The 22905-nt window shown below is 43.4% G+C and overlaps 1 protein-coding gene across 1 annotated transcript in view; it reads right to left on the reverse strand.

Moving 5' to 3' along the window:
• LOC128779766 (centromere protein F-like) overlaps positions 1-15705 on the reverse strand; it is a 38766-nt gene extending 23061 nt beyond the window's left edge. Inside the window, 7 exon segments of the mRNA XM_053915902.1 lie at positions 1909-2034; positions 6528-6721; positions 7857-8151; positions 10268-10359; positions 11024-11145; positions 14358-14554; positions 15544-15705. Of these exon segments, the coding sequence (XP_053771877.1) occupies positions 1909-2034; positions 6528-6721; positions 7857-8151; positions 10268-10359; positions 11024-11145; positions 14358-14554; positions 15544-15705 (1188 nt within the window).
• Positions 15706-22905: the final 7200 nt, after the last annotated feature.

Genomic DNA, 22905 nt, shown 5'->3' on the forward strand with positions numbered 1-22905 from the left:
TGAAATGCAAAATACATTCTCTTAGCACTCAGGATGGTCCACATGCAGGCTCCAGGGTGACACGGTTGTCCCATAGGATATGCAGGGACAGTGCAAGAGACAACAGGGAACCTAGCTGACCATCCAAAGGGTAAAAAACATCATCAGCCTGAGTACAGGTCCCGGTCATCCAATCCTGGTCTCCAAGGGCCGGGAAAGGAGTCCACCTGTTGACCACACCACCATTCTGAAATCAGTCACCTCTGTTTGAAGTATCCAGGGGCAAAAGAGAGTACAGCTGAGCTGCAACTGTCACAGTTTAGCTGAGAAATCAAACGCACTCAAAACTGGACTGTAAAAACAAATTCCATACACCACTTCAGACTGACAATGATGCAAAGTATGTGTCACCAATGAACTTGGATAATCGCATAAGGACACCAGAGTAACATTTGCAGTCACTTTTCCTTTGATGTGTAAGTGTGCTTGTGAGTTTTGGGTTGTTACTGAGTTTTGGTTTTTTAGTTTTGTATCACCCTAGCGCTACACCTGGTACTAGCTGCTTGGCACTCATCATATTTTGGGCTGGGGACAGTGCTTTTCTGTAAAGGACTGTCCTGTATTATAGGATGTTCACCAGCATCCTGGCCCCTAACCAGTAAATGCTGGTAGCCCCCCAAGCCCCTGTCCCAGTTGTGATAATAAAAAAATGTCCCCAGATATTGCTAAATCTCCCCTGGGAAGAAAAACTTCACCCCTTTCGCTCTGGCCAGAGGGACTCAGTTTGTTGGAACATCGTCCTGTGAAGCAAAGGTTCACAGGTGCAATTTCTGGGTGGGACATGAGGCTGGGTGATCAGTTTGGTGTCCAATCAGGGCAAATGCAAGAAGCATCCGATCTGTGCTTCTCTGTCACATCAATGTTTCTCTCCTCTCTCTCCCTCTCTCTCCCTCAACCGCCCTCTCAATAAATCCATGAGCATGCCCTCACATTAAGTTCAAACAAAGTCACCCCTGGTTGAAAACCACCATTGTAGACTTAAAACCCATGGTCTTAAGCCCCCATTTCACCCGGGAAGTCGCAGAATGCATGGTATCTCATTTGTTCCAGAAATAATAGCTGCCATGTTTCAATACTTGTTTTCCCAGGGGATCAGTCTGTAAGTGATGTAAGTCTCTAACTGCTAGGCTATGCACCGGAAACTAATAGAATACTAAATGTCAGCCAGAATGAAAGCAGAACATTAATTAAATTCAAACGGATGGAAGTGCACAGTTGGTGATAGTTCCTCCAGGAGGCAGAATGACTTCCTTCTGGGTAAGTCTCTGCATGTTGCCCACTGTGTGGAAGTCGTTCTGTGAGAAACACCATAGAGCAATGGACAGTTCAGTGCCTATGTGAGGCTGTGTCGGCCCCAGACAAGCTCCAGTCTGCACTCACTCTCATTGGAAGTCCACAGACCCTCACCCACCAGACACACTGTCAGGCCAACTCACCTGGCGCCAGCAGCTGTCCCTCCTGGGGACCATCCTCAGCCATAACCCGTCTGCCATCGTCTTTCCCCACTTGCTTCATCAACTATGGTTCTAATGTATTTGCCAACCCTCAGGCTTTCAAAGCAAACAGAGAATGTCATGCAATTTCCTTCACAACCAAAATGGTTCAAAGGAAGAAATGGGACCTCTTTCCACTGTGAACAACAATCTCAAACAAATCAGAAAACATGGATGAACAGGAACCTTCTGACTCTAGTTCCTTCTGCAATGCAAACCTGAAAGACTCCGAGTGTGAAGGGAAACACAGGGACCTTGTGCTCACACAGCATTTCCCGTGCAGAACTCACCAAGTGATGACCTGCGGCGGCTCCTCCTCTCCCGTGAGGACACTGGGACACCGCAGCCAAACGCCGCATGGACCTCTGCACCTTACCTCTTGAAACTGTTTTCCTTTTTCCTTGAGTTTCCGTTCCAGAGAACATCTGGAACTTTCTGCATTCTGTCGATACCAGCTCAAAGCTTCAGTCAGTTTGTTCAGTTTGTGTTCCAATGCAGCGTACTAACAGCAAATAAAAAGGCACAGTACAAAACAAAGTGTCAAGGAAAGAAGTCCTGTCTTCGACATTAGAAAAACCAGTCCCAAGTTCTGGTTCAATTTACCATTGTGTTCTGACATTTTCTTTCAAAAAAAAACTGGCTTTAAAATATTAGCCATATAGGAAAACCACGGTAATTATTTTAGTACACAGAACATTCATGTTTGGGAAATGGGAGCAAGAATGTAAAGGCTTAGACCACTGAAATACTTCCTAATGTGCACTATAAAAAGGAAGTCGGTGTGTCTGAAGACAGGTTCCTCGAAATTTTGCCGCCTGGGTCACATTAAAATGCAGTGATGGTCGTGGCCGTTACAGGCCGTCAAATAATCAGAGGGGTAGTACCCCGTTACTCTCAAGGGGTAGTCTGGGTCGAGGATAATACATTCTGTGACAAACTGTAATTAGTGAAAGGCTTCTTTCCACAGTGCCCCCACTTTCCTGTTTTAAATTTCTGGAGGTGCACAGTCCTCCAGAGAATACCACACAGGGTTTTTAACCAAGCTGCCATGAGCGGCACCAAGAACCTTCTTTTGCCTTTTCACAGAGCCAAGCCTCCTTAAAATCATCCTTTAAGCATGAACTACATCAAAACTGTGGATGCTCTTCTCAAACCAATTGGAACCAAACGATCTGAAATCTTCACAGGCTGAAACCCATTCCTCTCTCTTCCCCGTGGTGCCCACATCCTGAAACTGCACCCACAAAACAACCCTGAAAACCCAGGGAGGAGTCAGAGCGGGTCCTGTGGGTGGGAGAGAACTGCCTGGCCCAGAAGGAAAAGCGCCCCAATTGGGCAAATGCCTCTACTGATGTATTCTCCTGAGACTCCTCATAGTCTCAGTGAGAACTATTACAAATATTAGGAATTTCACAGAAAACTCATTGGAGAAGAAAACTCTATGGAATACCTTGCGAGAATGCCAGTCAAACACCAATCATTAATTAAGCAAAGATTCAAAGAGCAAAGCTGGTCGTCAGTGACTATGTGGTTTTACTAATATCAGAAATTTAAAAATGTCAATTTCAAACCAGAAAATATTGACCCAGTGGTTCAAATTAATGTCCACTGCCTGGGACTTTAAGACACCTTGGTCATTATCCTTCATTTTCTTCAACTTTTCAGTAGGAAAAATGTAATACTTTTCAAAGGAAAAACATTACAAGACATTCTTAATAATAGGTACGAATTCAGTAAACATTGATTGTATGGCTGCTAGATGTCCAACAACGTGCAAGGTACTGGGGATACAGCAGTAAACAATTCACATGAAAATCACTGCCCTCCTGGACCAGAATTTGGGATGTCAGCAAAACTCAGGGGAAAAAACCGACACAAGCTGTACTAGATGAAGGAGCCCTTGGCCCGCTCTTCTGGCCCCTCTTCCGAGTGCAACTCATTCCATGAAAGGATCACTGAATCAACAATTTTTTCTTCCTAGCAACAGAGGGTTAAACATGACCTTTCAGGAGGTTTTATTTTCACTTGATTTACAATTTTAAAAATGACATCCTGATATTGATGATGCACAATCACGACAGAGGAGGTCACCATGAGGAGTCATGATGTGCCATAACATTCTGAAAGAGTGTCCAGGGCTCGAGTCCCTGACCACAGGCAGCACAGGACCCTGGCACTCAGCATCTGGGCCTGAGGTTGTCACCTGTGCACTGCGGGTGCTGAACCCCAGGCTGGCTGCAAGCCCTACGACTTTGTTTCTATGTGAGTCCAACAGCTTTGTGTCCCGCGTGGCTCGTAAATGCTTGGAAAGAAGCGTACTGGACACAGCAGATGTCCACTGAGGAACACGGCATTGGCTTCGGTTCAGTGAGCTCCATTTCCCTTAACAGGTGATTCTGGGGGTAGCTCAGGGAAGAGCGTGAACAGTGCATAACTTGACTTCAGCACCATATTTGGCAAGGCCATACTGTCCTTGCAGGCAAGACAGGGACAGGTAGACCCAATGTTCAGTTAGATGGATTGTAGCTCAGGGACAAATGAAATCCATGAATGACCAAGTCTGAAGACCCTGCAGGGTCGGTGAAGCGGAAGAGAGCAGAGCTGTGTTCTCAGCACTCAGCACTGTCCTGCTCGTATATTAAGATTCCTGACACAGCAGGAAGAGACTTCAGCAGGTATGTGAGCTAGAACTGGACCGAGAGTGTTCCTGTCACATCCAACCAACAACACAACATGTGAGAGGGTAAGTATGGTTCTTAGCCAGAGGAAGGACTGAGCTGGTGGGAATGCAACTGAAAATGAGCTTAACAGACAAGGAGTTCAGTGTCACAATAACTACTAACATCAATATCAGTTCCCCAGTTCCAAGCCCTGTGTTTGGCCTTCATGGAAATTACTCCAATGTCTACAGCAATCCTATGACACAGGCTTTATTAACAGCATTTTATCGATTAGGCAACTGAGGCTCAGAAGCGAATCAGTCCAAAAACAATACAACTGGGATGTGGCCGAGTCAGAACTCAAATCCAAGTCTATCTAACTAGAAAAACCAACTCACACTGTACACAACAATACATATACTGATCAAGGCTGGCCAGGGTCCCTTTGAGACTCCACTGCACCCTCCTCCATCTCATCGGACCTTCTCAAGAATCTCTCTGTGCAAAGCACTGCACTAGGAGAACGTCTCAAAATGAACCCAGACTACCACATTCAGAAAGACAAATAGATGTACATTTCCCTATTCCTCCCATCAAGAACAACTAGAAATCTGGACATTGTATCAAAACAGGCATCGGAAAGCTCTGAACGGAGAGGAGACTGATTGACTGCACATATGGGAATTTGACACTTTAGGTGAAATGAATGAGTTCCCTCTAGGAACAGAAACTATCCCAACTCATTCAATAAGAAATAAGTCACTTTAATAGCAATGTCATTATTTTAAAGTTGAATTTGTAATTTTAAAACTCACAAAAGAGAGATCTCGAGGCCTCTACAAAATTTATAAAGAAATAACGCAAATTCTACACAAACTCATCAAAAGGGAGAGAAATAACACAAATTCTACACAAACTCATCAAAAGGGAGAAGAGGAAGAAAACCTTCCCAGTTCATGTTATAGAGTTAATGTTATTGTAATGATTTCTGATACAAATACCAAAGACAAAAAATAAAAGAGAAAATAGCTGACCGATATCGCTCATCAATATAGACACAAAAATCCTGAACAAATTCTTAGCAAATAAAATTCAGAACTGTATCTAAAGATTGTACACCATGGCAAGCAGGGCTTATTCCAAGGATGCAAAGCTCATGCCAATATTTAAAAAGCAGTAGAGACAAGGCATTATTCCATAAAACTAAGTATGAATCTTCAATTATCTTAAAATTTAAAAGATGATTTCTTTTACAAGACAGAGAAAATCTGCCCATAAGAAATAAATTGGACATGAGGTAAGTGTAGATACCACATTGATTTGTACCTTCTGTCTTAGACATTTCTAGAGTTTGTTTGAAGTCAATTCCTGAAGCCTAACAGGATTAGATTTGCACAGTTCTCTGTGATTCTGACAATGAGCCCAGTGTGGGAACCCCGGGGCTGGAACACAAACACGGGGAGGCCTGCAGCAAAGATCCCACTGCATCAAGAGCAGAGGGAAGGACTCACAGGAAGAGAAGCAGGGCAACGGCGTTGCAGGAGGAGAGTGTGCCGAGCAGAAGGGGCCTGGGCTCAGAGAGAGATTAGGTCCAGGAGACATCAAATAAGGACGGGTGGTCCGAGAAGATAATTCATTTTTCCCTGCCCTTGTCCTCAATGCACCATGCTGTCTGTGACCTCCACATCAATGTTCTACCCTCAGTAGGATGAAGTTCCACAAGGGCAACGACTGCTGTCTGATCCCTCACTGCCCCATCCCTAGGTCTAGAAGAGGGCCTGACACAGTCGGCAGTCTACTCGTGTTTGTCAAATGAGTCCATGAACAAATGAATAGGAAAAACAGAAGAGTAGAGAGATAGTTCGGGGCTGAAGCAGCAACCATCCCCACCCAAACCCTCCTAAATTAAACTCTCAATAATAGGCCTACATTGGAGCTCTATGATTAAATGGAGACTGCATCTCAAGAGATGATCAATTGCATTCTATCATAATTCCTAAACGTCTATTAAAACTCCATGACTTGAAGTCTCTTCTATGGGCCAGAAGATGTGCCGGGTGCTGCATATCCATGACCTTTAATCTCACCCTCTGACATGTCACAGGTGAAGGATCTGCTCAAGGCCCTTGGCTGGGAAACGTGCAGTCTAGGACTGACCTCTGATCTGCCCAACTCTAAAAGAACTTACTGCTTCTACGGCACCAGTACTGCCTGGAACATATGGATAAGGTTCAGTACATCATTTACCTCATAAATGTGAGCGTCAGGTATGCTTTCCCAGAAACTGCACGGACAAAAGTGGAGATTTTTCTAAAACTCATGAAAAGTCAAGTACCTTGGTTGATTCCTGGTCATGCTGTGCTGCCAGTTCGGCCCTACTTTTATCCCAAACTTTCTCCTTTTCATTTGGTTCCATTTTGGGTTTCTCCTGTTGGAGCTGGAGTTCTGGCCACTGATTCATTTGGACTCTCATTTCTTTTTCGTGTCCTGGCAGTCGTAACTCCAGCTCCGCAGCCTGGCTCCTTAGCTCTTAAATCACAAAGGAAACCCGCACTCTGGTTAACATGTGCTTTTCCCATCCAATCGACAAATACGTTATGAATGTGTTATTTATGTTACTCTGCTCTGAAATCTTTGATCAGACAAATAGAAGTCAATACACATTAAACACAGAAGCTGCTCTCATTGGATTTAATTTCAATGTTCAGTTTCCACTGCTTTTTTTACTCAAATGTCCTGTAGAAAGCAGGAGAAACAAATTTTCTTGTCATCACAGAAAAACTTGGGGAAGAAAATGCTTTTCTACAATTGTGAATATTATCGAATCAAGGCTGCAAAGAGTGCATCTCGTATAACACCACAATTTCAATCAGCACTTGGTCACATACTGGCAGACTGATACTTGCTTTCTGGGGACATCAAAGAAATAAGTGATGAGCAGGGAAAACTTCACCCTCCCACATCCTCCAGGAGCTTTATCTCCAGTAAAGATGCAGACAGTGTGAACCTCCTCTACTGCTAATGTTCACAACAGTTTTTCTCAATGTTGCCCCCCCCATAATGTTGGTAACAATTGCACCAGCAGTGTGACAGTTCTCACCAGTGCACACCGATGGTCATTTTGGATGTATCATCGCACTGGAAATGATCCTAATCTGCAGACTGGATGGCAAACCAACACCTGGTACCCTTGGCTGTCAGCTGCAGCCTGGGACACTGGTCAAGGTCACAACTTTGCTCCCATATGGACAAGCAGGCTGCACAGAGCACAGATGTTCTGCACACACATGCCACACCTCTGGCCAAAAGTGGCCAGGACACAGGCTTCTTTCATGGGACACACAAGGAGCCAGAGGAGAAGCATGAGGAGTGTCAAGTGTAACCAACCTACTCATCCTGCTTCTGGGAGGACAAGTCAAAGGCATTCATCCTACTTTTGAAAGCTTCAAGGTCCCAGCTAATCAGTACAAGTAAAGGTACCCTCCAAAATGATGATATCTCTCCTCATTCTCAAAAAGACAGTGTAGCCACAGCACCAGCCTAGGATGCTGAGCGCAGCTGTGGCTAACAAAACCCTTAAGCACTTTCCAGGACTCGCAATGCCTGGAATGGCTTCTCAAATTATCTCAGGAAAATGTAAACCCAATTTAGCTCAAAACGTTACCTTGACTCTGGGCTTTTCGTTGATCCAAGAGTTGAGAACTGCTGGAATCATCACAGAAGCTGCAATCAGCACCTCTTTGCACTACTTGCAAAGTTGATCTGCTACTCGGAGTCACGTCCAGTTTCTGGGAAAAGTGCGATGCAGAGAAATCTCTCCTAAAGTGAGTCAGTAGAGCATCAGAAGGAAGAGGACTTGGGGTCTTTTCTTGTTCCCGTGGGAACACAGAGCATGAGGCCTGGTGTCTGGCGGTGTCCAGGTGTTTCTTGTTATTTTGTGGAATAACCTGGCTGGCGTTCTGGAAAGACAGAAACTCTTTAGCACCCTTTGGAAATCATACTATTCAAGACTCTCTTCAAGTAGAACATACAGCCTTGTCACCAGGTGAGCACTCCCACTGGCTATCAGGAAAGAACTTTCAAGTCAAGGGAACTGTTAAGTCCCAAGGGCCAGGGAGATTTTCTTATGGTCAGTCCTCAGTACTGAAGGGTTAAGCCAGTACTGCTGAGGCCCAATCTGTTCCATGTGGGCTCAGTTTTTGTATTCATTCTACATCCCTCAAGTACTCCATTAAACATGCGAGTGCCAATTGGAATCATGAAATTTGCTTTTCCTTTGCCTGCCCTTTGTCACCACCAAACCCACAGCCTCAGTAGCTTTGAAAAGGGAATCCGAATTCAATATCAGCCCTGGCTGGTGTGGCTCAGTGGTTTGACTTCCAGCCTGGGAATCGAAAGGTCACTGGTCCAATTCCCAGTCAGGGCACATGCCTGGGGTGCAGGCATGTGAGAGGAAACCGATCACCCTATGTCTCACACAAGCAGGTTTCTCTCCCTCTCTTCTTCCCCCCCATCCTCTCTCTAAAGGTAAGTGAATGAAATCTTTAAAAAATTTTGATATTAACTTATGGAAGTCTTTCAAGAATCTCACTTTCCATGATACCATGCCTCCCCCTCCAATATCCTATAAGGTATGTTATATAATATAAAGACATTTGTGGATTTTCTAATGCCTTGAGTTCCTTTTTTTTTTCCACCTGCATTCTGACAAGACATAGCTGGAGATGCTACATTTCGTTCTTTACCTAAGTGCTTTTCCTGCCACAGCGAGAGGTTTAATGTGTATGGCCTCACGTTGACCTACTAAAAACTCTGGGAACCAAAGTCAGGGTTGAATTGGTACAAATGACTCAATTGGATAACAAAGCACAAGATATTTCTAGGTCAAAGTAGAAAATTATAGTTTAATTTTTATTCATCTTGATAAGCAATGCCTTTGTCATCCATGAAAGTCCTGGTGACTGAAAAGTGAGGGTTCAAGGCACAAAAAGAATTAAAATTGTTCAGTCTCTAATACAGATTTTTAAACTCCAATATGTAAGGTATCTATTTGTAAATTCTGTCTTCGACTCTTTACGAAATTGTACCATCTTATCTAGTTCTTGTTTAGCAGAAATACACTATTAAAACCCAAATGGATTAAAAAAAATGATAATATCATGGAAGCAGAAATGTAAAGGAAAATTCTATAGATCCCAGGAATTTTCAGAGTCAGTCCCTAAGCAAGAAGGATGGGTTTCTAAAACATGCGTTTTGTTTATTTTGTTGACATTAAGCAAATATCTTCATCCACCTCTCTCTGCTCATTTGCGCACATCCAAATGCAGTTTAAAACTCTCGTCAGCAACTTGTTTAAAGGAGGTGGGGAGATGATTGAAAACATTCTCCCCTGAAATCAGCGTTTCATCAGTAAGGATCCTCAAAACCCAAGTCCCTGGCAGCAATCACCACACTCCATCAGAAAAACTGCATACGGAGCCATTTCCTCCCAGTGACAGAGCCAGTATCAAGAATGGGTCTGGTCCAACCTTCTCCAAACAGGTTAATTATCATTAGATCTTAATAGGGAAATAAAGATAGAGCTACAGATTCCAAGGAATTCAGGGAACATTGAATATTTAAGGATACAGGAATCTCCCCACTCAATTTTATTCACTCATTGCCTCTTTCTTAAATTAAGAAATATCATAACCAGCCCTGGCCGGGCGGCTCAGTTGATTAGAGCGTTGTCCCATTTACCAAAAGGTTACAGGTACAATTCCCGGTCAGGGCACATACCTGGGCTGGGGTTTTATCCTGCTCAGGGTGTATATTGGAGAGCAACGGATGGAGAGAATGAGGGAGGACAGGAAGCAGGGAAAGAATGAGAGGGGGAAGGAAGGAAGGAGGGAAGGAAGGAAGGGAGGAAGGAAGGGAGGAAGGAAACATGATAACCAAGGGACAGGGACTTTATTTTTTCACTGTGAGAAAGATGCACCAGCTCCAAGTCAAGCAGATTTTCCTCTACCGCCGTTGGAGCCCGTACGAAAGCACTGTCTCAAGCGCACACGGCTGTAAGGCCCGTAATTCACTCACTCTTGCCTGCAAGGCTCTCACCTCTGCCTCTGATCTTTTCCGTTCTTCCACTTCTTCATTGTACTTTTCTGTCAGATCTTCATATTGGGAACCTAAACACAGACAAGGAGATACAGATTTACTTTGATCATTGACTTTGTGAACTCACAGATCAATCATTACAATAGGTAGTTCAGAAATGAGTATCTTAGTACAGCAGAAAGAACATTTCAGTTAGCACAACAGATATTGGTCAGATTCCTCAAATACCAAAATCCATGGAAACACAGGTGTTTTGAATGTCCAGACATTGAATTATTTTTTGAAACACACCACAGAAGGATAGAGTGAAAAGTGTAGGCTGGCCAGTAAGTCTGCTTATTGGAAAGTGATTCTGCAGGAATTCAGAAAAGGCTGGCAAGAGTAAAGACGCTGAAGTCATTAAGGTCCCTGAAAATGGTTTTCTGGTATTGCTACAAGAAAGTCTCATGTTTTGCAAAGACATGAGATAAATTTTCAGAGGTTCTCTATAACTGGTCCTACCGACTTGGTGGAATTTCTAAATATTAGTAAAGAAAAATGCAGTGACAACTATAGTCTTACTCAGCTGATGGCTCAATAGAACTCAACTGATGGACCATTGTACATGTCACAGCAAGTAGTTGCATTTTTTTGTGCCCAGTTAAAAATTAAACTCAAAGCTGATTTAACTCATTTCCTTGGCAGAAATGACATCTCACTAGAAGAACTATGTATATGAAGGGGAAAACTTCTTACCGCCATAATACTGACTCGGTGTTATTGGAGCTGTAAACATTTTTTGTGGTGTGTCACATGCATTCCCAGAGACATCTGCAGACCTTGCAGCTTTCTGGCTTCTTTCACGTTCAGATTTATAGCTGTTAGAAAAGGACACGAGAGGATGCCAAATCAAAGCAAAAGAGAAAGGAGAGCAGCACCATACTGTTCCCAGAGAGGCATAAGCTTACAAAACTCACCATGTCAGAATTCTCACCACTTCCTTTACCCAAACACACGTGAAGACATGAACTCAGTGACCCGTCTCTAAAGGGACGTAGACTAGTCAGGACAACAGAAATAAACCACTAATCACAACATCCTGAGGGCTACAATAAACATCTATAATAATCACAGAGAGGACAAGAAAGAGTTGGGGGGTTGGGGATATATTCCAACTAAATTTTATATTCTAAGCCAAGGAGAGACACAAGAATATAAAAGAACCACGAAGTTCAGAAACAAAGGAAAAGTCTACAATCCCTGAACATGGGCTAAAAAACGTCACAAAACTGGATGGCAATACTGATGTTATGAAGTCATAACAAAGCACGGACTTGATCTATGTACCACTTAATTTATGACATTTTTTAAATTAATTAATTAATTTATTTATTTATTATGTGTGTGTGCATGCAGGGAACAGTTTTAAAACACATATAAAAATCAAGTTAACATAATGCATAGATATATGGCTGAAAACAGCTACAAAGAAATGGGGGAAGTAAGCTCTATATTGTATGTATGTACAGAACATCCCTCCCATTTAAGTTCTGAACAACTTTCAGAATCAAACAACCTAGGAGAAGATTCAATTCTTGCAAGTCTCTAATGTCTGACTTTAGCTTAGGACAGAAATATAAAGTACATCCTATCAGAATGGCTAATGAGCACCATTCTCTTTGGCAGGGACTCAGTCCTCACAGGACAGAGAGAAGAAAGCACCTGCGGGTCCAGCTACCAGTCAGGATGAATGTTTCTACTTTAACTCCTTGGTCATCAGACTTGCATATAATTTGACTTTCTGGCAGTTCTGGTCCTTTTGCTTTCAAATTTGTTGTTGTCCTTTTGGTGGTGCGAGGAGGCAAAGTATATCTCGCTATGCCTCCATCTGGGCCACAAGTCTTACAGATGATTTTTGAAGGGCCTTGAAAAATTGGTGTTTCATTTCCATCTCCAAATTCAACTTTTACCCCACACTCTTTCCCTAGTCTTTCATCAAAAATATAAAATTTCATTTACTTTAAATATTAAAGTACACACTGTGAGCATTTTTTAAAATACAAATTGATTTTGCTTTCTCTTAGAGACAAACACACAAACCACTTCTACCATAAAAGCGCCAAAATAAACTGTTTTTGACTAGGTTTAACTACATGAGGTTGCCAAAATTCAACAGTTTTTGATCAACCTTTCAAATGGGCCAAGCGAACTTGTTGGAGATGTTCCTGAAACATAATCGGTGGCTATTGATGGAGAAAAAAGCTCGTGCCCTGCACTGGAAGGTTATCAGGGAGAATTTCAAAACTATACTCGACAGATTTGTGGTCTTGTTTTTATACTCTTTAACAGTTCTTATACCAAAGAAAACGACACTGTTAATAGCTGTTACAGTCTGAAGTGTATCTAGCTTATAAACTTTTAGGAACATCTATATCCGCAGTAGAAAGTGAGAATGTTTCAAACTGAATGTGCTACAGAGGTATCCTAACCCCATGAGGATGGTGACAATGGATAACAACGATAATAGTGATCCTGACATTTAACAGTTGCTCTGTGCCATGTACAACCCTGGGCAGTGTAAGTCTCCCAAAGCATTGCTATCAAGTGGCACTTTGCAATGAAATATAGGAATGTATACAACAGTGTCCTGTCCTAAAAATGTTAAAAACACAAACGTTTCTGTCTAAGTTATGAATACCAGTATTTCTAAAACCAGCAGCCAAAACATGTTTTGCAAAGAAATGAATATTTCAGCATACTGAGGTGAGCATCCTACTTCCCTCACACCTGCTTTTCAAAATGAATGACTATCATTCATTCTTTCATTCAACAGATATTTGAGGGCCTACAATGGCCCGCTGCAGAGGATACAGTGATAAACAAGATAGATGAGATCCCTGTTCTCATGGAATTTGGCAGGGAAGACAACAAGAAAAAAAAACACACACCAAGAGATACAAGTTGATTCCTAATTTTCAACTTATAGATAACCACCTTCCTACATGGATAGGAAACAAAAAAGAAAAAGATCTCTGAGCCTAAGAAAGCATCAACTAAATGCAATGTGGAATCCTGGGTCTGATCCTGAGACAGAAAAACAGATATTACTGGAAAAACTATTCAAATCTGAATCGAGTCTGCAGTTAACAGCACTGAATTGATGTTTGTTTCTGTTTTGGTCATTGTACTTTGGTTGTATAAATGCTAACAGTTGTTCCTGTAAGTTGACAGTCATTTGAAGCATCCTTTTCCAAATTGATGGGAGTACATTTGCACACCCCACAATGGAACAATTTCCTAAAGTACTTTTTGCTTTTAGATTCTATCATTCCCCTTATTCGGACATAACTCCTCTTCTAGTACAAGATGACACTCTTCATAAACTCTTTAGGCCCCAGTAAATTTATTTTGATAATGCCTCTTTGGTTTTGTAAGTGGAAAAGAAGTAATAAGCACTTTTTAATTGCTTAAATAGGACACTGAAATTGGCAAATTGGCTAAGGAGTGCTTACGCTCCCTCTCACATGGAAATCTCAGGAGGGACCTCTTCCTGACTTTGCTTCCCTCCCTCCCTTTCCAGCTCAGATGCCACCACTCAGGATTTTAATGACTTTCTTCCCAAATCCTCTATCATTCCGTGTCTTGTGTCCCATCACCCTGGCCAACAACCATCAATCCTGAACCAACCCTCCTGTTCACCTTCCAGCATTTATGTCCCAAGTGCCAAAGGAAACAAGTCGTACAGCTCTACAGACGGGCCCACTAGAAACGCCCTCCTGGTCTGCAGCCTCGACTGGAATGAGGACAGTTTGGGTATTTTTACTATTGTATCCCGATGCTGGCTCATGGAACTTAATCAACATAGACAGAATGAATGAATGAAGTGAGCAAACATTCAGCGAATTTCTACAGCACTGAGTTACGCAATGACAGGACTCGAGCATGTCAGAACCAATGTTCCTTAGATCATTATTTTTTCCACTGGAAAAAAATACTGCAATGTATAATAATTACATCATTCAAGGAAAAGATAAATGCGTCTCATGAATATACACCCACATATCCGTTTAAACACCATTCACAAAATTACCTCTTAAGTTCCTCTTCCAATTTCTCTATTTGTTTTCTGGTTGAACTCAGTTGTCCTTCTTGGAAATTCACTTGTGACTCCTTGACTTGAAGGTCGTGAGAAGTGTCCTGCTTAGCCTTCTCCAGGTTTTCACATACTCCCTTCAAGCTTTGATTCTCCCTCTTAAGGGTTGTGGCCTCTGTTTTTTCGTTCTCAGCCTTGTGGGGGTTGTTCAAAAGGAAAGAGTTCTCTTACTTGTAGAAATTACCAGGTATTATTTGTAAAACTGAGCTTCACAGGGACAACCGATTTTCTGAGAGGAGGCTATAATGACCCACATAGCAATGCCTGCTCATTGCAGATACTTCTAGGACCTCACCTTACAGTCTCTAGAGAGAAAAGTTCTACAAAGTCATGTAGTGTTTGTCTTTGCTCAGGCTACCGGTACCCATCCTAGAACAAGAGGCTTCAGTATGCTTTTGAGAATTAAGATATAAATACAAATAAATAGAAGCCGTGCAAATGTCCCTTAGCAGCTCATTTTCAAGTTGGGCTGCTGGAGCCAGTAAGGGTAAGGAACTGGAAAATCCTCCCACTAGCAAAGACCTTTCACAAGCAGTGACTGTATCACTACTATGCTGGTTGATGAACAGGTGAGAAAGAAGCACTGTTGAAGTTTTCCTTTCCTGGTGCTGAAGAGATGAGGTCTGGGAATATCAAGTGAAAAGCCCACTCTCAAAAAGTGACAGCCACCAAGTGTTCTATATTGTCCCCCTTCAATACTAGCAGTTAAGCAGAAAGGAGGACAGAGGATGAAGAAAACCGGGTAGTTAAACTGCCTCAGAAAGACCCTGACTGGTGTGACTCAGTTGGTTGGGCATTATCCCGCAGAGCAAAATGTCCCAGGTTCGAATCCTGGTCAGGGTACATGCCTGGGTTGTGGCTGCAGTCGCTGGTGATGGTGCATACCAAAGACGACCCATCTATGTGTATTTCTCAAAGCAATGGTTCTCTCCCTGTCTTTCTTACTCACTTCCCCTCTCTGTACATCTCAATAAATAACATATTTAAAAAAATCCAAAAAGGAGACAGCTTGTTACCACATGAGGATAGCAAAACCATTTTTCCCTAAATTGAACAGGCCAAGGGGAAAGGATTCACGCAAAGAATGAGTGGACCTTTGGGACCCCCAGCGTTTGAGGGCTACCTTCTGGGTTTGCTTTTGCAGCACGGCCTCCAGAGTCTCCAGTTGAAACTGCCTTTGCTGCTTTTCTTTCTTCAGCTTGTCCAGCTGTCCTTCGAGCTCTTGAATTTTCTGAAGAGCTCTGGTGGGCAGGCCTTCTTTCCAGTCTGCCATCGCCCAGCTCATTGGCTCTCTTTTATTTGTCATGCAAACAGTTGTGAGTAAACTGAAAAGAATAACCAGATGGTGAGTCTTCACTGCAGTGCAAGGACACGGAAAAGTCTCAGAGACTGATGAGTCGACAGAACCGTTTCTCACATCAAGTGTGAAAACTCCCTATTTCAAAAGTGAATGAAGCCTGCATAACATCTGCCTTCCATCCACTGAAACGTGACTACCAATAACACGGAGTGGGAAGTACGTCCTATGCTTGTTCAGCATCCCCTTGCTTTCTGGCTTGATTTCCCATTTTTGACGTCTTAAAGGGACTACCTGCTCTCTACTGATCACTTTGTGTCCATTATACAAAATATGACTATTTTGCCATGAGGTTTTGGGTGACATAGGTCCTATGAACAGATAAAACACTCAAGCTCTTTTGTAAATCCTCTTCTTGGCCACCTTCACGTCCTTAATTCCCACTGCCTTTTTGTTGCTCTTCCTCAGGGACATCCACAAGCTGGTCACATCTCTTGCTCACAGTCTCTCGTGACACAAGAGCTGCCTCACCTTCCAGTAGCTCTCATTTGTTGAATTAATGCATGAGTGAACAAAGCTATTACTACAATTAGTACTAATATCACTGCAAAATGCAGTAAAGTCCCTCTCCACACCGACCTTGACCAGGAAATAGGCACATGTCCTCTGTGATTGAAACCCCAGCTCAGGGACCTACAGGATCTGGGACCTTGGGCCTGCGATTCACCTGCTCTGTGCCTTGGTTTCCTCATTTTCACAATGAGGGACAATTATGGTGGCAAGTTCCTAAAGCCTCAGAACACTTTTCCATTTCTCTCTTTCAGCCTATGGTACCAAGAGGCAAGTAATGCACCTCTTTCTCAGCCACATCTTAGGACATTCAAATCAGCTGGGAGAAAAATCTAGGCAAATGTTCTTCATGCATTCAACTTTTGCACTTAAGTGCAAAAAGAGCACTCATTTTCCAGTTATTTGGGCAACAGATGTGAGAATGAAGTCCCTGAATGAAGTCCACAACCACTTCAGTGGTTTGTTTGATGACCTTTTCAATCAAATTTGTTACCAGAACAACTGTTACATAGTAGATAAAAGCACTAAGGATGATAACAAGGATGTTCAATTACCAAGGGAGAGAAGCAAAGGTCTAGGAAAAGAATTTATTTATCAAGCTTTGGCAAGCTGTGTTTTCTCTGCCAGTTTTTTTTTCTTCCAGATGTCAGCTCTTTGAACACAGCATCTTAAACTCCACTCCCATTTGCCCCCAGAAAGTCCTGACGGGCGCCTCAAGCCTCTCCCCCAACAGGAGGCAATTTGCACTGTCCCAAGCTCTGTGCATGCCAATGTACCCGCGGCTTGCTCATGCAGGGATGACCGTGTGTACCCCACAGGCACACAATGGAACTGACCTCAAGAATTCTGCCAGTCACAGAAATTATTACATGAAGATGCTATGGCCAACAGAATATAACAAGGAGAGACTTGGACAGATGACAGAGATGACCTTATGAAACTGGCAAGGAAGACTGGCAAGTTGGATGATTTTCTATTCCAAATCAAGACCACAGCTATAAAGAAGTGCTTAAAGTAATTACTACACCCAAATTAATTTTGTTTAGAGCACACTTGGACTGCTTAAAGCATCAAGAATCTGTATGGAGCCACTGGGGAAAAAGCGCCAAACAATACACCAACCTGAAAAGTAAGATGTAAGGGTGAAAAAATTGTAGGGGGGTGGGGCCAGTGGCATATGGTGAGGAGAAGCCCTGGGGGTCAAGGTTCCTGCATAGGAATTTACAGGGCCTACATCCTTGCCCCAAAATGCTCTTTCTAGCTCAGATACAGGGAGAGCACTCTTCATGCCCGAATCATGCAACCTGGTAAAGTGCCCGAGAGGCGCTTGGGTCAAGTGTGACTTGTCTAGTCCCCCAGAGCTGCAGGCCCGTTTTTACCCTTGGCCCTTATCAGTATCCCCCATCTCCACCAAGAACCCCGAGGTCCTGACTACAGTGCCAAGGCTGAGCCTGAGAATGAAACCTGCCCGCTCCTCTGGAACACGCTCAAGGAGAGGACTCGACTGAGCTCTTCCTGCGTCCTCCTAATAGAGCAGAATCGGGCGCACAGGCGCCTCCGAATAAATAAAACCAAAGGCAACAACAGAGAAATACTCTGGCGACTAACAAGAAGCACACCATCCCGCCGCCACCCAGACCCAAACCCAAGCTGGCATCTCCTCCAAGCACCAAAGGACCCAGGTCCACACATCCAATAGGAGCCACTGGCTCCTGGTGGGGGAAATAGCTGCTGATCTCCCATTCTCTGACCTTCCCAACCTGGAAACTCATCCCCAAAGGGCGAGTTCATCATCCAGCAGGGTCTGGGGACACTAGTGTGAGCAGAGCTTGACATGGACCCGATACTCCAGTTGGATCACGGGGGACAGGGTGGTCCACTGCACCTCCAGGGCCAGGGAGCACAACCCCACAGCCATGCCCTGCCTGTACCCTGGGGCAGAAATCCACTGTCGGCCCCACGCCCGCAGCGGTAGCCCCGACCCACGCAGGACGCTCACCTTGGCCGCACAAAATGAAACACAGCCCTCAAAGGGTCGGATTCGGTGCTGCCGCCGAGACTTGGAGTCTCTTTCCACACTCAAACTCTCTGTCACCGCCACCAGTTTGCCACTCTCTGGTTGCTGCTCGCCACCAGAGTAGCTTCCAAACCAGTTGTGGTTGCCAGGAGCAACGTTGGGCCAAACGGAATCTGAGATCTCGCGCTGCCGCCTTTGATTGGTCATTTCAAATGGAATTAAAAAGTCAAGGCCTCACCTCGTGCAGTGTGCACGTGTAAAAACAATGCTGTTTCTGTTGGAGGGTGGTCGGGGATTGAAGATTTTATTTATTTATTTTTTGAAAGAGTGGAAGGGAAGGAGAAAGAGAGGGAGAAGAACATCAAGGTGTGGGAGCCTCTGGCATGCCCCTTACTGGGGACCTGACTAGTAAGCTAGGCATGTGCTATGACTGGGAATCGAACCTGCAACCCTTCGGTTCCCAGGACTACTCTCAACCCACCCAGGTACACTAGTCAGGGTGAGTCTAAGTGCTTTTTCTGCAGGAACTTTCCTCCGCTTTTTCCGCAAAATTCCTAGGAGCAGGGCCTCTGAATAGGAGGGTGCAGTCTGTCCTTGCAGCCAGTGGGAGAATGCTCTCTGCTGGAAACACTTAGTACTGCGGATACACTTCCACTTACTTATTAAATACATAATTTAGAGCATAGGTACTTGGTGCTATACTTGCAGTGCATTGTTCATCCAGTGTCTTTCCTAACCATTATTTCACGTAGGTCTTATTCTATTTAAAAGTTAACTGGGGCACACAGAAGCCATGGAATTTGATACTGAACCTAGATCATGCAGGACCTCCTAATTCCTGTCTTCTAGTAACCATATTCTTTTCTTTCCTTTTTTGAATCCCTCACCTTCTGCTATTGCTAAGCCCCACTCTGGATCCAATTCCTGTGACCGATTGAGGAGTCTGGTTAGCTGGGATTCCACAGGGGGACTTTGCAGCCAGAAGAATCTCCAAAATGATGTAATCTCTCCTTTTTGGAAGAGTCCTTTTTTGTGAGTGTCTGTGCACTTCACTTATCTCCTTATGAAACTTGAAGGAAACTTCCAAAGGCAGGAGCAAAACAATGAATTGTTACATTATTGGTTCTCTAATGCTGTTGTTCTTCAACAGATTCCCAACTTTGAGTGAACCTCTCCTTACACTGTGAGCACAACCCGTGCTGCTCCTTGCCTCTCACTGAAGTTCTGCTCTTTCAGAGCCCAGTTCAAATACCACTTCCTTCAGAAAACCTCCCTGTTTTTACCTACCTCTCAGAAACAATTATTTCCTGGAAATATAATCCTTACCTATTATTATTATATCTATGCCTGGTTCCACCACTGTGCTCAAATATTCCTATAGAGTGAAGCTTGTTTTAGTTTTCCTTGTGAATTAGTAACTCCCTATCTTTTTTACACAGTAATTTAAAAATAAGACCATCTCGGGAGATAAAACTACCTCCGAGAGGGAAGCCTTTTCTCTGCTGTACGTGAATTCTCAAGGACAGGAGAGGGAGCAGCTAGGGGAAAGAACTTTTACTGGACACTGTCCTGGTCAGTCTAGCTGTGGTCATTCTGGGATTTGAACAAAAATATGTTTCCAGCACCAATTACAATTCCTTTGCTTTCCAGGGGAATCATTCAACTATTTATTAACTGCCTGAGGAAAAGAGAAAGAGAAAGACGTGTAATAGAGAAATTTCAAGGTTTGAATGAGTCATTGACATTTACTCACACATTCCTTTGTTTAGCAGTTATAGCAACTGCAGCCGAGACCGGTGTCATGCCCTATACGAAACACTGAGGAATACATTCCCGCCTTGAACAAGGGAATCATGCGATGGACACTATTCCAGTGACTTCTGTGATATTTCTGCACTTCAATTGTATTGTTCGTTCCCTCCCCCTGCCCCCTTTCCCCTCAAGGATTCTGTCTTGTTGTTTTCTTTTAGGGACTGGAAGGGGTGAGTCCTAGTCAGGACAATGTAGATGTCTTTTGAGAGTCTATTTTTGGCTCCTTGCCCTTCTCTTTCAATCCACTGCCTCATTGAGCCATCCTACTGTCTCTGGACAGCTCATCTACCATCCCTACTTTCTGCCTACAAATTGTTGCTCTTTTCTGCTAGCGCCAGGCAAATAAATTAGACCAGCTGATATGGTCAAAGAAGGGCGAATCGAGAATGGGTGGTGGAGCAGAGAGTTGATGAATATATGAGTTGGGGCTTGAGGACCCGTTGTCACAGCAGGGACTAAAGCTTCTTATTCCACTCCTCTGAAAAAAGAGTACAAACTCTTTTTTCAGAGAGTGTGGCCACCACATTGAAGGTACGTTGACAGTGAACTTAATGCTACGAGAAGTGGTTCTGAGGAGGGGAAGATGTGGTATATAACAAGTCCTTGTATGACTTCCCCTTGTCCCACCTTGACTACAGCCACAGCTCTGGTAGGTGGATAGTTCTGTGTGGCCTCAGACTCCTTCCACCTCAAGTCCAAACCATGGGTCACTCCAGTTCTCTCTTCCAGGACTTTCTCTGAAGCTGAGGGACCTGCTAAGCCAGTGCACAAGAACAGCCAGGACTTTTGAAGACAATGATAAGTTCCAGGGCCCATCTCCAGTGAATGGGGTCAGGAACTAGGGGATAAATAAATGCCTGGGGTTGCGTGTTTCACCTGGGCGATCCTGAGAAATCCCGGAAGAATCAGAGCCCTGGCCCCTACTCCAACAACTGTGAAACTGCATGCTTCTCCTGGCTTCTCCTCCCTCCTTGTCGCACTGTCCCTTCTCCCCTCCTGGCTTCCTGGAATCATCACCCAGATAAACTTCCACACAAGTCTTTCTCTCATTTCTGCTTGGGGAGAGCCCGACCTAAACGGAAGTTGTCATACACATAGGATTTATAATTTTCAGCAAGTGAGAAATCCAGCTTGGTCTCCTAAATGTATCAAAACTTCTGCTTGTAGATGGAACCTCCTCTAGCTCATCTGTGATATCAGAAGTGTAATTACACTGGATTTGCCTGGTGCCGGCGGTGTTAGACCAGGGGTCTCTGCTGGACAAGGGTCATGCTTTCAGTGTTGTTCTGTGCATGTCTGGACTTCTTTCAACTCAAAAATCAAGGAATTCTTTGGGACAAGAATTACAAACCTTGATATTAAGGGATTTTTATGTCACTAGGAAGCAAAGGCGTGGGGGTAACTATTACATATTGAACATATTGGTATGATTGAAGTAAAGTTGATTACAAAAGAATACATATTTAACATCTTGGTATGTTTCAGTAAATTGTTCCAACCATGTGGACAGTACTCAGTGACAGGAACCCACAGCAGAAAGGATCTGAATCTTTTCAAAAGCTGTTTCCAGTCCCACCAGTAGGTGGTGCCCTATGCCTTGGAAAAATCTTTCAAAGTAACTGCTGGCCCACAAGCCCTGATTTGCTACATTCTCTTTTCTCTCTCCCTGTGTCTCTTCCCTCAGTGTGTCCAATGTTTTTGTTTACTGTCTTTTTCAAGTTAACATTTGCTTGTGTAAAGTTGAGGACAACAACAGAAAGACAATGGCCCATTAACCTAAAGCTTAAATCATATTTCTTATTAACCAAATAAGAAAATAATAACATGCACACAATAAGAAATCCAAACATACAAGAAAGGTATAAAGATGAACTTGTAGAAGTAGAATGAGCACTGGACATCTGCTCGACTAAATCTTCATTTTGTAGCTAAGATGAGTGAGATTAATATATTTCCAAAAATTCACACAATTTACTAGCACAAGTATCCGCAGTGTTTTCCACAGTGGCTGCACCAGTCTGCATTGCCACCAACAGAGCACTAGGGTTCCCTTTCCTCTCCATCCTCTGCAACACTTGTTTTTTTTTTTTTTTTTTTGTTTATGTTGGCCATTCTCACCTGTGTGAAGTGCTATGTCATTGTGGTTTTAATTTGCATCTCTTTGATGGCTAGTGATGCTGAGCATCTTTTCATCCCTCTCTGTGCCCTCTGTATGTCCTTCTTGGAGAAGTGTCTGTTCAAGTCCTTTGCCCACTATTTAACTGGATTGTTTGTCTTTCTGGAGTGGAGTTGTGTGAGTTCTTACACTTTTTGGAGATCAAACCCTTGTCTGAGGTATCATTGGCGAATATGTTTTCCCATATGGTTGGGTCTCTTTTCATTTTAATGCTGTTTTCTTTAGCCTTGCCAAAGCTTTTTATTTTGATGAAGTCTCATTTATTTCATCTTTCTGTTAGGTCCCTTGCTGTAGGGGACATGTTGGTGAAAGTATTGCTGCGTGGAACATCTCAGATTTTCTTGCTTATATTCTCACCTAGGACTTTTATGATGTCACGACTTCTGTGTAAGTCTTTTATCCACCTTGAATTTATTTTTGTGTTTGGTGTAAGTTGGTGATCGAGTTTCACTGTATTGCATGTAGCTGCCCAGCTCTCCCAACCCCATTTGTTGAAGAGGCTCTTTTGACTCCATTTTATGCATCTGCCCCCTTTGTTGAATAAATTGACCATAGAGACTTGGGTTTATTTTCAGGCTCACTAATTTGTTCCTCTGGTCTCTGTGTGTGTTCC

This window comes from Desmodus rotundus, chromosome 12 (genome assembly GCF_022682495.2).
Source record: "Desmodus rotundus isolate HL8 chromosome 12, HLdesRot8A.1, whole genome shotgun sequence".
Lineage (NCBI taxonomy): Eukaryota > Metazoa > Chordata > Mammalia > Chiroptera > Phyllostomidae > Desmodus > Desmodus rotundus.